The 15,477-nt window shown below is 26.4% G+C and overlaps 1 protein-coding gene across 1 annotated transcript; it reads left to right on the forward strand.

The window, feature by feature from the left end:
• Positions 1 to 378: 378 nt before the first annotated feature.
• On the forward strand, positions 379 to 14,335 carry LOC129976493 (alcohol dehydrogenase class-3-like). Its single transcript, XM_056090100.1, has 10 exons — positions 379 to 504; positions 3,712 to 3,813; positions 6,377 to 6,518; positions 7,169 to 7,256; positions 8,902 to 9,034; positions 10,075 to 10,291; positions 11,281 to 11,411; positions 12,356 to 12,491; positions 12,948 to 13,086; positions 14,182 to 14,335. Exons 1-10 carry the CDS (start codon positions 493 to 495, stop codon positions 14,204 to 14,206), a joined length of 1,125 nt encoding a protein of 374 aa, XP_055946075.1. The 5' UTR covers positions 379 to 492; the 3' UTR covers positions 14,207 to 14,335.
• The last annotated feature ends 1,142 nt before the right edge of the window (positions 14,336 to 15,477 follow it).

Below are 15,477 nucleotides of genomic sequence, written 5' to 3' on the forward strand. Positions count from 1 at the left end.
TAAATTAATTAAATATGGAAATTACGACCTGCAGTATTGAAACCGAATATTAATAAGCATAACATTCTTTTTATATTTTACCCTATTTCAATATTCTAAAACAATACTGTCTTACCAAATTTCCCATAGTATGCAAAACTGTATGCTACTTGAGATCCTGACAATTTCTTGATTTGCCCCTTTTACGAATAAGAATGAGATTGGAAGAATAAGAATGCATTGCCAAGTACTATTTAAAAGCTTAAAAAAATAAATAAATAAAAAAGAGAAAGAGAGAGAAATCTGGCTTTTTTGGGGGGGAGGGAGGGTTGAAACTACAGTTTTTTTTTTTTTTTTTTTCCAAGCAGCTATGTGTCTGGTCTTGGAACTTCTCAACACAAAGTTGTTTACGTCGTTCTTTCAGCCCCTCCTCTCTCTCTTTTTTTTTTTTCGTTATATGTTTGTCGGCTTGTTGTGATTCGTTTAAATAATTTCCTTAAAATAATCATTATCATGGAAGGAAAGGTAATTTATACCAAGATTTCTTTAAAATTTTTCTTTATAATAAAATTAAGTATATTTCTGAATTTCAATAAGCATTTTATCCAGAATGTTGCAAAATATGTAATCAGAGGTTATAGTTCAGTTTCCCGGCATTTTAAGATGATATTCGTCTGAGGAATCGGAAAAATCTAAGGATCTTTAATTATATTAAATGCTTGGTAATTATGAATAATCCTCTTATTTTAGCTTATATTAAATCATCATTTTGTTTTTCTTGATTATCCTCATTTTGTTTCTTAAAAATAGTTAAATTGCAGTACAACTGAGATGATAATTATTTAAATTCATTTCTTACGTTTTCATAGGAATAATTATTTATTTCTCAGGGGAAACTTAAAATTAAATGAAATTGGGTGTAAAAATCATTAATAGTTCGAATGAATGTTGTGAAATAAATTGTTGAATACCTACAAAACCACTTTAAAGTTTTGTGTACAGATATAATTGTACTGATTTGTTAACAATAGCTGTCGTATTTTAAGGATACCACAATTTTTTCTCTGAAAGTGCTAAAAATTTATCTTGATAGTTGATAGCATTGATCTTGATAAATGATTTTACAGTTGTTAGATTCCTAGATGTTCTTTTAACCAAAATTTTATATGTATTGAACCATCATTATCAAATCACAGAACCAGATATGAAATATAAATGATGCATCAGGATATGAAAATCTGATTTATATGTGTTGCATAGAAATTAATCATGTAAAAAGGGAATTGCTATAACCAGAATATCTGTTAAGAGATGGATAATTTTCACTTAGTTTATAATTTTCAAGTATGTCCTTGTTATAGCTGTTCCCAAATTCAATTGCTAAGGAACCAAGATATATTCATTGAATGGTTATATTATTTATAATGGAATTTATGATTTTGATATAATCCTACGATCAAAGTAAATCCATGGGCTGCTGTAACATGGAAATATCTTCTTTTTTTTTTTGTTGTTACTGTACTTATTTATGTTGAGTATTAAATGTCATGAGTAATTGTGTTCCAAATTAAGAAGTTTTCAGTCATTGGAAGATTGTTCATCAAATCATAATAATGTGATTTCCAATGAAAAAGTACTGAATGAAAGACTGTGTCCAACAGAATCATCATTACCCTATTTTTGCAGAGAATAAAGTTGATACAAATTGACATTTAAAAATTTTGCTTAAATTTTGTGGCTGTTCTTTATGTTTTGTATGATTTATTTGGAAGTAATTTTATGTAATACTTTATTGCACTTACTAGCAAATATAATTGAAAACCCATATCCTTGCTGACAGAAAGATTATGACTTTGCCATTATTTAGCTTAGTCTTGAAAAATACAATTTCTTCAAGGTAAACCACTTTGAAAAAATTGAGATATTTTATCAAAATCGAATAGGATTTTGCAAAAATGTCACAGATCATCATATATGAATATGCATCTTTATTGTTAGTTAATTTGTAGAATATCAGCTGTAATTTTTATATTTTATAACATAGCAGAATAATAACTATTTTGAGTTCTTAATTGTATGTTTTCTAACAATTTCTTATTTGGGGCTTTTATTGTCAGAGCTGTAATTGCTGGCAATATTTTTAACTAACAAAAAAGATGTAGTAGTTATTTTTGACCTCGCTTAATAATCGATTGTAAGAATAGCTGGAAGAGCTTTCATCATTTGCTTATTGTTCCATTTTATAAATGTTTTCCTGGACATTTTGTATTATTGCATCTTTATATTTAAAGATGTATTAATGTAATATATGAGTTGCCTGTTATGAGAATTATATGAGTATGACTTTTACCATTAATCTAAAAGGTTGCCATAAAGATGTAATATTTGTGCATTTGTTTCATATTTTTATGGACAGATATGTTGAGCTGAAATTCTTTGCCTAATATTCATCATCAATTTTCATAAACATAGTTCTTAATATTAAGTAATCTGTATATTTGAAAAATAGAGGGTTGATGATACTCAACTATTATAACTTTATATTTCTTCATAGAACTAATATGTACAAAGTTACAATTATTTTATAGAATAGAACTGTTTGTTTTTCAAATACTTATAATATTAATACATTGATACATTCCATTCTAATACATGATATATAAAAAATTAACATAGATGGTGTAGTTTTGTATTAAACTTACTAAATGTAGCATCAACCTGTTAGCCCATAGAAAACTCTCACACGTTCAGTCTTTACTTCCAATTTCCGAAATAATTATTTTGTTGAGTTGAAGAAATCATATATTTAAGAAAGTATTGCTTGAAATAAAAATTACATTCTTTTTTTCATGTGAAAGTATATGCAAATCTTCTTTGTATACTATTTTTTATCTTGGTGAGCAGCCATCTTTAATTTTTTTTTTTTTTTTTTTTTTTTTTTTTGCTGTCTTATTATTAAAATAGATCAAATAAATAATTTGTTACAGCATGTTTAGCAAAGTAATTTTAGTCTAACAGTGTGTTCTGGTAAAAACAGAATATGTTTTTTAAGAAGTTGATAAAAAAAATCATATCGGTTGATAAAAAAAATCATATCGGTTGATATTTTATTCATTGATGAAAATTTTGTATTAATTTGGAAGTAAGGATTGGTGCCTGCAGAAATAATGAGTGAACAGAACCATATGAAGGTCTAGCAAGATTTGCTGTACCAAGGATCCTGGTGAAGATATCCTTAAAAATATAAGTGTTTAGTTGGTATATTCTTAAATGCAAAAATGAAAAAAAAAAAAAATTAGCTTTTTGTAGTTGATTAAAAATTATGGATTAAAATAAAAAAATAAATTTTAAATAATAGTCATCTGTTTATTGAAACGATATATTTTTTTTGTAGTGTACAAACTTTTCTATCAGTATAGTTCATTATTATTTTTCAAAAATGCATTATGCTTACTAAACCTTCTTTCAAAATTTATTAAATTTGTGTAAAAAATACATTAGTATAGTTTTTTTGGGAGAAAGGAATCATAGAAGGGATGAAAAATTAACAAAATTAGAAACATATAGTTTGGGGGTGTGGAACACAACTGTAGCAGTTCTACATTAGGTGTAGGATTAGCTCATTATGGTGCTTAAATGAATTATTAGGAGTTTTGAATTGGAATAAATCAGTGTTTGTTTATAAAGTTTATTCTAGGTTTGGTTTAAATGTAAATTATTCTTGTTTAATAGCCTATTCAATGCAAAGCTGCTGTTGCTTGGGAGCCGAAGAAGCCTTTGTCTCTTGAAACCATTGAAGTAGCTCCTCCAAAAGCTGGAGAAGTAAGAATTAAGGTAAGACAAATAAAGTTTTTTTGTGTGTTTTTGCATATATATATATAATATATATAAGCACATTATATTTTTGAAGCAGAGTCGTGGCCAAAGAGAGAGAGAGAGAAAACACAATGAATTTATAAATTTTGTTTTATCCCATCCCAGGAGGCATAATTTATGTATATGAAGCGCAGACAAAATTGATGTCCGTTCATCAGTGATACACGAGCAGAAAAGAAAAGAGCGTACAGTGAACAAAATAGTTTCCTGTGGTCATTGTATACTATGAGATTCTGATAGGGATTTCTTTATATGTGTCAATTTAGGCAAGGGAAATCCAGATCTTATCTAAGAATTTGCTTAGCTTGACAGATTATTTATCCCTTCCACCGGAGTGTGAGAACTTTTCAATTTCAGCAATTTTAGATATTATGTAACATTAATTAGATTAAAAAGGTGGAATTGGATCAGGAAATAAGATAACATTGAAGCATAAAGTTAATATAGGTTAAATTAAGAGAAAAATTGAGAAGTTAAGATTTAAATTATATTTTAGAGATATCATTACATGCATTTATGCGAAACATGTATTGTTTAGTAGTTTCATGGCCAAAGAGATGGAAGATACGTTGAAATTTAAACTTGGTTTTTATTTTATCCCATTAGGCATAATTTATGTACAAGTACGAAGCGACAAGGTACGTCAACTACAGCGCAAAACAAGAGTGGAGAATGTTTTTCCCCTGTGATTATATACTATGAGATTCTGATAGGGATTTCTTGATATGTGTTGATTTTGGAAAGGGAATTTAGATACCTTTTAAAAGAATTTGCTTAGAATGACATATTTTTATCCCTTCACTCGGAGTGCGAGAGCTGCTGATTTAAGCAATTTTATAGAGCTTGTGTAGAATTAATGAAATAAAAAAATCAGGAAATAACAGAATATTTTAGAATGAAATTAATATGGGCTAAATTAAGACAAAACTTTAGAAATTAATTAGAAATGAAATTAGATTTTAAAATATCATTACTTATATATTATAATATAAATTAAGTTTGGATAGAATATTCTTTTTTCAATCCATTAAATTATTATTTATAACTCAATTTTTATATAGAGTTTTATTTCCCTTGATTTTGTTATATTATTGGAATTAAAAAATATGCTTTACCAAGAAACAATAGTGTCAAAGTTACATTTTATATTAAAAATCTTTAAAGCTGTAATTTAAAATTATGATATCTCATTTAAAAACTGTTAAAATCAAATATATTTTTATGTATAGTTAGTACAAGAGATATATCATTGAAACTCGATTTTTAAATGCTTTAAAATTTAAATACAATCCTCTACTTGATTTGTGAAAAACTTTTAACTCTTTCTAGTCTTCTTACAAATAATTTTTTTATATTTTTATGTAGGGGTTTAATGACTACATACTATTCAGATGTTATTTATGGCTGCTGTAATTTTAATTCTAAATACTTTAAATAAAATTACTTAAATTTCCAAAAAATGTAACATTGACTGCTGTTTTTTTAAACATCTTTTTTTATTATTATTTTAGTATTTACTTCTTAAAGTTAGTTTATATTATATCTAGTTTGAATTGTATTTTTCATGTATTAGAAACCCTATGAAATTTTGAGAATTTAAATAAAATACATAATTTATGATTTAAAATGGTTATTTATGTTTTTTCCTAGAATGAAATTTTTATTGAGATAAACTTCATGTTCTACTTATCTTGTATATATTTTTTCATTAAATGAATTGAAAGTGAAGGAAAATGTATTCACTATTTTGCATTGTATGATATATGCTAACTGTTATTATAATGAGAGATAGAATAGGATATGTTTACATTTTGCTATACACAAATGAACTAGCCATATGAACGATAACTAGCAAGTTTTGAATGGAAATAAAATAATATGGTTTCAAATTAACAAACAGAAAAAAAACTCATCTAACACAACAAAGACTGGGGTCTACAAATAACCCTTGAAATGCATTAATCTTATTTACTTCATATCACCTTCAACAAATTAAAATTATCCAGAAGTGATAAATTGGTTTCATAATCTAATCATACACATTTTAATGAAGATTTTTAATTTTTATTATACTGATACTTGGTCTTTTAGCTGAAATCAATTCATTTATTGCATGTTACAAAGATGTACTATTAAGAATCATTTTCTGTACTTATATGATATTAAAACTCATTTGGCAAGTAAATTACATATTTGTGTATATGATAGAAAAAATGTTCCAAATCATTCATTAATTTACACATTTTATCAAAATTATAATCAGTTAATATCTAAATTGTATTTGGATGAACTTTTCTGTTTAGTTGCCCTTATAAAAATGGGGACTAAGCAAGAATTAACAAGTCTTATTAGTGATGAATATTTTTTTATACAATCATAATGTAAACTTGTACCCAAACTTTTCTTTGTAAAGAATGGTAATAATTTTAAACATGTAAAGAATTTATTTCTTGTTATTCAAGATTTTTAATTTTTTTCCTTTCATTTGTTTCAAATTAAAGTAAAATAATTGCATTTTCAGATTCTTGCTACAGCTGTTTGTCATACTGATGCTTATACATTAGATGGTTTGGATCCTGAAGGTATCTTTCCATGCATTCTTGGCCATGAGGGAGGAGGTATAGTTGAAAGTGTTGGTGAAGGAGTCACTTCTGTAAAACCTGGTGAGATATTTTACTGGGAATATATTTTTGATGTTATTTAAAAAAATATTTGCTTATAACATATTAAATTAATAACTACAGTACTAATGTTGCTCGCATTTTGTGGGCTTGTATATTGTATAAATATGTAACTGCTTAAGTTGAGCTTGTTAATGTCAGTTGCTTTGCTTTCTTTATTCCTTTTTTCTTTGGAATATTCAGTTTTTTTTTTTTTGTTTTTTTGTTTCTTAATGCAATTTGGATAATTAAAGTTCTAATATCTTTGCTTCTTGGCTTTAAAAAAAAGAATTCTAAATTTTATATATTATATTAAGATATTGGCAAAAATTATTGTGAGTTTTTTCCTTTCATTTTGTTAATTTTATTAAATGTATTTTTAAGAATGTTTATATTTTGCTTTGTGCTAAGCTTCAAAGTTAGTTAGTTGATTTGATATATATTTTCAATTTCAAATACTGTTAAATAAGCTGAAATCAATTTATGTTGAAACTTTAGTTTTTGCATTATTCTATAAGTCATATTTTATTTCTATTTTCTAGAAGACTTTTATTAATTAATGTTTGTTCAAGTTCTATGTTTTTGTTCTATGTTTTGTTCCAAGGATTCATATATAATTTCTGATATATGATATTTAAAGTATTGTATTTTAGGTGACAATGTTGTACCACTCTATATTCCACAGTGTGGTGATTGTAAATTCTGCAAAAGTTCCAAAACCAATTTGTGCTCAAAAATTCGGTAATTGTTTTACTTATTATATAATAATTCCTTGTTTTTTGTCAATCCTTATCATAATAAACATATATTTTGATAAAGTCGGATTAGTCAGTGCTTTTAGTTTGTAAGTTATTAAAAATTAGGCTAAGAACATTTGTTTGCCTATTGAGCTGATAATCATAAAAGTTTGTTATTCAAAATCGTTTGACTGTTTAAAAGATTATTTTTAAAAAATTACTTATAATATTTAACTTAATACTTATAATATTTAACTGCAATTAAAGTTTTATTAATTATTAATATTTGAATGAAAATGGCATGGTTTTGTATTCTAATCTATTATCACTGATTGTTAAATTCCATTTACATAATTGATTTCATAAAACTATTTTAAAATTGATGGCATTGGTTGGTTTCAGTGGTATTTATAAATTCAAAATAAAATCATCTTAGTTAATGCAGAAAGTAAAAGTAATGATGCAAGGTAAAAAATAAATGAACAAATTGTGCAACCAAATCTGCTTAAATTTCGTAAGTTAGAAATTTCTAAAGAATATATGGTTGAAATTTCATTCATTTTGGTCTACAGAAATAGTTTCAAACTTGTGGAGTTATATCTTTTTGATTAAATAATAAGTTTTCTATTCATATTTCATACAGAAATCTGTAAAAGTTCTCATGAAAATTAACTTTGTATATTGCGTTTACTTTCTTGTATATGAAGTTTAGTAAAACTGCTATGATCAACACAAAATTTTAAATTCAGATTTTGACAAATCTTCATGTTTTAGATCTTTCTAAGTTTGAAAACCATCTCTTTGGTATTATGTCTAGGTCTGTGGATATAAGTCAAAAACGTTTTGAATTAAATGGATAAAATTGTTTTAGGATTTGGATTTCTATAAAATTTTGAACAAACTCCATGCAGAGAATGTCTGATAGTTCGAGTATAAGTGCACAGATAACTACAAAATGCAAAATACTAGATAGATAAAATTTAGTTCATAGGTTTAGCATCGAAAATGTAGATTTTTACCAAATTTTGAACTAAATTTGTTAAAGGGTTGATCATCCATTAATCTATTGTTTGACTATTGTAAATGCAGTAATTCATAAATGCATTGACTTAAGTTAATGAGATTCACTATTTGACTTGTGATTATGCTTTTAATTTCTGTACCAAATTTTGGTTTACGGTTCGTCTGAAAAAAGGCATGCAAAATATATTGTAATATGATAGATCTAATAAAAATGCTAGATTTACACCATGGATTTATATTTTATAATTATTGTTCACTGATGCAATGCATTGCAATTGCAGCTCTATCGATTATCCAGGAGATGCAGTTTCCTGGATACACTTTTATTGTTTTTAATACATAAAAATGAAAAGTCTGTATAAAAGAAAGCAGACTGACCTATAAAATATTTATTATTATAAAAATTTTATAATCATTATAAGTAAAAATATTATTTAATATTTTGTATTATTTAATCTTATGGTATTAGGAATTTTCAAAATTAGCAGAACTTTCACTTGTAATGAAAGATAAAAATGTTTCTTAACTTTTTTGTAATGTCAATATTTTATTAAACATTTTTTAAATCAGTTATTTCCTTTTATTGCAATTTTCCGTTTTGTATTTGTATCTTTTACTATTTGTAGAGCAACACAAGGAAAAGGTGTTATGCCTGATGGTACAAGTCGATTTACTTGTAAAGGAAAAACTGTATATCATTTTATGGGAACTAGCACATTTTCTGAATACACTGTAGTAGCTGAAATATCTGTTGTAAAGGTTAGTGCTCCATAACAATGATTATCCCTCCTAGAAATTAGATTGATACGAATTCTAATTGTTTTTAGATTGAAATTCACTATAATAAATTTTAAGAAAGTGTATTATTAGCTTGTGAAATATTTCTTCTCAATCTAGGGATAATTATATGTCATTAATAGAATATATCTTCCCCAATGCATTACAATCATAATTAATTTCTTCATGATTTTGAAGAAACCAGAAGTTTTTGTATAATTAACTTATTTATTTTTATAATTTTTTTTAATGTAAAGAAAAAAAGAAAAGATTTAAATATATTTGGCAATTAGTTCTACAGTCACTTACTTCTATTATTGTCTTGAGCTTCTTGGGCAATGTAATCAAACCTATTAATTATGATCAGATTAATGATGAGAAAGTTAAGAAAGGACATTATAATTAGTTTTTGATTACATCATTCTTTAGGTGTGATTTTTACATGTTGCTATTTTATGCTTTCAATTAATATAGTCCTTTTTACTTTTGATTAACAAATTAATAAATATGTGAAGAACTTAATTTATTCTATATCAGGTTGAATAAATTATTTTTATAAGGCAAAAATGTGACTTTTATCTTTAATTCAACACATTTGTTTTTTAAATAACACAATATAAATGGGCTCAAATTTTTATTATTTGTGAAATTTTTTCATGAAAATTTTATAAAACTTTGTTTGTGATCTATATTTAGAATGAATCGTTCAAGAATATTTTCCCATTATTAACATGTGTTTTAAAAAGTTTTAAATTTTTTTTGTCAAATTTTTTTTATTATTATTTTAATTTTGATTTCAAACATTTGTGCATGTTTAAGATTAAAATTATGTTAAATAACAGAAAATTAAATTGTATGTATAACTAAAACAAAGTTTTGATTGTTGAAAATATATAATAATTTTATTTTATTTTCACTTTTAAAACCCCATTTATTTAAAATGTTAATTAAAATTATCTCTATGTTTACATATTCATAATTATCCTTAGTAATTATTAATTTCTTTTATTATATTTTGGCAGGTTGATCCTAATGCTCCATTAAATAAAATCTGCCTTTTGGGTTGTGGAATACCAACTGGTTATGGCGCTGCTTTGAATACAGCTAATGTGGAACCCAATTCAAATGTTGCAATTTGGGGCCTTGGCACTGTTGGATTGGCAGTTGCAATGGGATGTCAAGAACGGGGAGCTGCTAGGATAATAGGGGTTGATATCAATCCCGAAAAATTTGAAATTGGTATGAGAAAAATTTTCATTTATATTTTTATATCTATTGAGTTATTATATAAAGTGACCATAAAATATTTCTCTTTTTTTTTGGGGGGGGGGTAGCTGTGATTAAAATAATGGCTAGAGTAAGAAATCAGATTTTAAATCTTAAAAGCATGAGAAAGTGAATTAAAAAAAATATCATTGATAGAAGAGAGTTTTATATTTTCTAAGAGGAAATAAATCACAATGAATAAAAAAAAATAATTATGGGAATTTTCTTAATGTTAGAGAGATAAAAAAAAAATGCACACACAGAAATGCATTATATATAATGTGAAGCTTGCAATGAGTGATTAATTAACTCAGGGCTTAAGTTCTATATTTTCTTTGTGCTAATATTCCCTGTATGCGAGATATTGCATTGGCAACTGTTGCTCCGATGTTTCTTTATTTTTTTTTTTCTGGCAATTGAACCCTTTGCTTTTCATAGTCTCTAATGCATATGAAATTTGATGTCATGTTATTCATTAATTTTATTACAGATGCCAGCAAGCAGAAAAATAATTTTATGGTCACTTTGTATATAAATGTTTGAATATATTTGTTTGGTAATTTGAGTTTTTAGAAAAATATGCCATATTTTATTTCATACAGTGTTCTTTGTAAAAGGCAGTTTTCTGTGTATTATTGTTTAAAACAAAATAAATTTTATTTTTTTATAATCTTGTCATAAAGTTTATTAAATTTTTGTCATGTTATTTATGCATTGTGTTCTGCTACCAGGTCTGCTTTTTCTTTTTAATTTTTTTAAGCAATATATTTTTGAATTGGACAATTTAAGATCCAGTGATCAGTATCAATTAGATTATGAAGCAGATAAATTTAGATTGTTAATTAATATGTGATACATATTTGTATTTTGTTTCAACATTATTATTAATTAGCAGTGTTGTATTTAAGATAATTATTTCACATTTATATGTAAATACTTTCTCCTTTTTTTATTAAATTTAGCTAAGCAATTTGGATGTACAGAGTTCGTAAATCCTAAAGATCATCAAAAACCAATTCAGGAAGTTTTGATTGAGATGACTGATGGAGGATTAGATTATACTTTTGAATGCATTGGAAATGTTTCCACTATGGTAATTGGCTTTTGAATGAATAAAATAATATTTTGGATTTTCAAGCTTTTTTTGTTTTTGTTTCTGGAAATTCCATAATTTAGAATTTTACCTGCATAACATATATGTGTGTGTTTGTAATGATATTTTAAAATCTAAATTAAATCTTCATTAATTTCTGAATTTATATCTTAAATTAGCCCTGGTAACTTAATTATAATATGTTCTCTTATTCCAATTCTCACTTTTTTTATCTAATTATTTATGACCAGCACCCTAGAAAACAGATAATTATTCATTTTCTCTAGCTCCAAACTAAAGGAGAAAACTCCATAATGCTTATGACATTCTCTTGAAGATACCTATGATTTTTTTTTCCTAAGTCTACATATGCCAAAGGAATCCTTATAAAATCTCTTAGTAAAATAATGGAAGGGAATTTCTTTGAATTTGCTCCTATGTTTTGATGTAAATAGACATCAATTTGATCATCGCTTCGCTTTTGTGTAAATTGCGACTCTTGTGGTGAAATAAATCAAAGTTGAAGTTTATTCTTTTTGACCACATATATGCTGAATATGTTTATATAAATGTATAATATATATAATCAGTTGTCTAACTATGAAGGCTTAATTTTGCAACTGGAATTACTTTGAAAGTTTTGCTATAATATTTTTTGATATTAATTAATTCATGCTATTGATAACTTCAGTTTACATTTTAGGATTTTTAACTAAATATTCTTGCAATCTTTTTTAATACTCAAATCTTATTTATTGGAGGTTTAGTATCTAAAAAAAATATCTTCCCTAAAAAAACAATGAATATTTAAAATTCTTTCAAATTAATATAAATTTGCACTCTTTTGTAGGCTGTATGATTCAACATTTATGTTTGTTTTAAGATTATTTTTTGATTGAAATGCACTATAGATTATTTAAGACCCTTGCCCTTTTCATTTATAGAGAGCAGCTTTAGAATCTTGCCATAAAGGTTGGGGCCAAAGTGTTATTATTGGAGTGGCAGGAAGTGGACAAGAAATATCAACTCGTCCTTTCCAATTGGTTACTGGTCGGGTATGGAAGGGTTCAGCATTTGGTGGTAAAGCATTTTTTTTTTTTATTTATTATTTCATTTAGGTTTTAAAAATCTTTTTTGCTTATTTCTTACTGGATTTATTTTGCATTTTTTTTTTTTGTCATATTTCTGAAATTTTGCATTGTGTGTAAAATAAAAAAAAAATTTCAAACCCTGCTTTGAACAATTGTTTTTTATTTATTTAATTGTTGCCTTATATAGTATTATATAAATTGCAATTAAATATTAGTCTAAACCGTAGCATGTTATGACAGATTCTACACAAGCAAGAAATCAGTTTTCCTCCATTAGTATTGCTCTAATGGTCACTAAGCACTATATTGTCAAGTATTAATGTTAATCCTTGGCCCATTAGTCAAATCAATGAAAGAATTTTTATAAATAATGCCTTGTCAAGATGAATAATTATTTCTGAAAGTAATAAATTTGTTACTTTAATTAATAATTGTATACTTTTAGGTTGGAAGAGTAAGGACAGTGTTCCAAAACTGGTTGATCAGTATTTGAATGGAAAATTGAAGATTGATGAATTTGTCACTCATGAGCTTAAATTTGATGATATTAATGAAGCTTTCCATTTGCTGCATTCTGGAAAAACGTAAGAAATCTTTCCTTTATATGTAAAACCTTATATTACATCATTATTTCTCAGTTAACTATGTTTTGCAACATGTTTGATGAGAACTTAATGTTTACTGTTTTTTTTTTTTTTGGCCCTTTCATTAAAAACTTTTATAAAAGGGCACATTCCAATTAAAATGTTTTAATATTTAAATATTTATCACTTTTATATTTGTTTCTGCTATTACAAAGTTAATTTTTATTATTTTATATGCATGAATAATTTCATATTATTATAGAAATTCTGCTAAAATCATTGGGTTCGTTGTAATGGGTGTATGGTGACACAGACAGCAGGTCGCAATAACAAATAACTACACATAAACATAAATTAACACATAGACTTGAATGCACTGATGACAAATATATAGTCGAGATGTAGCCAAGCAACACTTACCATAAGCAACAGCCCACAAGTAGTAATTGGTAGTAAACAGTCATGATAGCACACAAGTGGCTAGGCAGTACTCAGTAGGAAGAGAGAATGCTCAAAGCTATACACTATGGTCGCTACAAAAGCCTGCTATTCTCCAGTGTTTCCTTGCTTTAGCTGTTCCCAACTACCAACTCACTACTATATGACTGGCTACTCAGCACACGACTTCATGCTACTTCAAAAATCAGCACATGGCTTAGCTTTCAATCCATTCATTGCTTGAGCACCATTGAATGCTTGCACTTTGCTGGACTGATCCAACCAATTTGTCATTGGCTTAACACACATTCACTATATACTGACTTCAGTTTAAGCAGTCGGCCTTTTATAAATTCTAAAGCAGGACACAGGAGGTTCTTGAATGATTAATACAATTCTCTTCCTATTGGTTCTATTGCTAAAATTCCTAAACATTCTAGTATTATCTATTTTGTCACCAAATCCTTTGGGGATTCATTGATCTGCATCTAATTAGCATTCCATAGAGCAGACCATAAAACTGTCTTTCCTATTATGGAACTAATTGTGTTGGGAAGCAGCACTACAGATTCATAACAATATTTAATTCATTTTTCTAAAAAATTATTCTGCTATTATCATGATATAAATTATTCATAATTCTCTCTTTCCTTTTAGGCTCAGAAGTGTTCTTAATTTGTAAACCAGTAATTCCTGAGGAAGAAATCATATGAAACCAAAAATTTCAATGTGTGCCACTATTTTTCTAAAAATATTTGCAATGAAGCGATTTATTTTTTGAATAAAATCATGTTTTCTTTTTTTCCCAGTATTAATATAAAGGATTTTTTGTGACATTATTGATTTTCAAATAAGATGTTACAAAAGCTCAGTTAAAAAGTGCAGATAAATGTCCCTACAAAAAAGAGTTGAATGCATTATCTAGAGAATTAAATCCTATCTGAAAATCATCAATTATTAGGAAACTGCTTTTAAAAATTGAGACAAATTTACTTACATAAAGAATTGCTGCTTCACAATCCAGAAAGTTAACTTGTGATTCAAAAATATGTGCATAATATAGGATTATAAACTAATTCATTCATTGTATGTTCGTTTATATGTAACCAAAAAATATTTAATTCCAATTATTCCCCATGTTTCACTACAATATTTATTTTTTATTTCTTAACATATAGTTTTGTTAAATATTTATTTTAACATTTTAAGCCTCATGTCAGTGATCTATGATTGACAATATATTTTTATTCTGACTGAGTCACTGATGGCTGGCATTATATTTTCCATTTGAATTGCATCAGTCATCTATAAATGACAATATACTTATCAGTCATTTATTCGGTACACAGATGTAACATTTATAGTGTAGACACCTATCAAATTTTGAACCGAAAATAAACTGATTGACTGTTTGGCAGTTTCTACTTTTAGAAACATGTTAACATGATAATTCAAAAACACAATGACTTAAATATATAAAATTAAATGAGGAATTGAGGAAAATGTGTCTAAAGCACAAATTCGATTTTCAGATAGTATTAACAGTATGCCAGAGATTCGCCGAGAATGACACGATAGATTCAGTAAAAATACTAAATTCACACCAAAGGTTAATTTTTCGTAACTATTGTATGCCAATGCCATGCAAGGCGTTCTCTGCCATGATAAGTTTATTAGAGAATATGCGAGGAAGTTTTTGGGAGACCACTACCGCTCAATTATCTCGTTCACAGAATATCATAATTCCGAAAATGTGTTTTTCGGTCTAAGGTAAGAAAAGTAGAGATTCTTCAAATTCTCGTTTAGCACACAGTATAGATTATGAAGAAAATTAATTTTCATAAAGAATTTATCTCGCATTATTGGTTTATTTTTGTGGCATTTAATCTTTAAAAAATATAAATAAAAGTCTTATAAAGCAAATACTTCTATGAAAGACCTTTAACATAATTT

The sequence above is a fragment of the Argiope bruennichi genome, chromosome 7, assembly GCF_947563725.1.
Source record: "Argiope bruennichi chromosome 7, qqArgBrue1.1, whole genome shotgun sequence".
NCBI classification, from domain to species: Eukaryota; Metazoa; Arthropoda; class Arachnida; order Araneae; family Araneidae; genus Argiope; species Argiope bruennichi.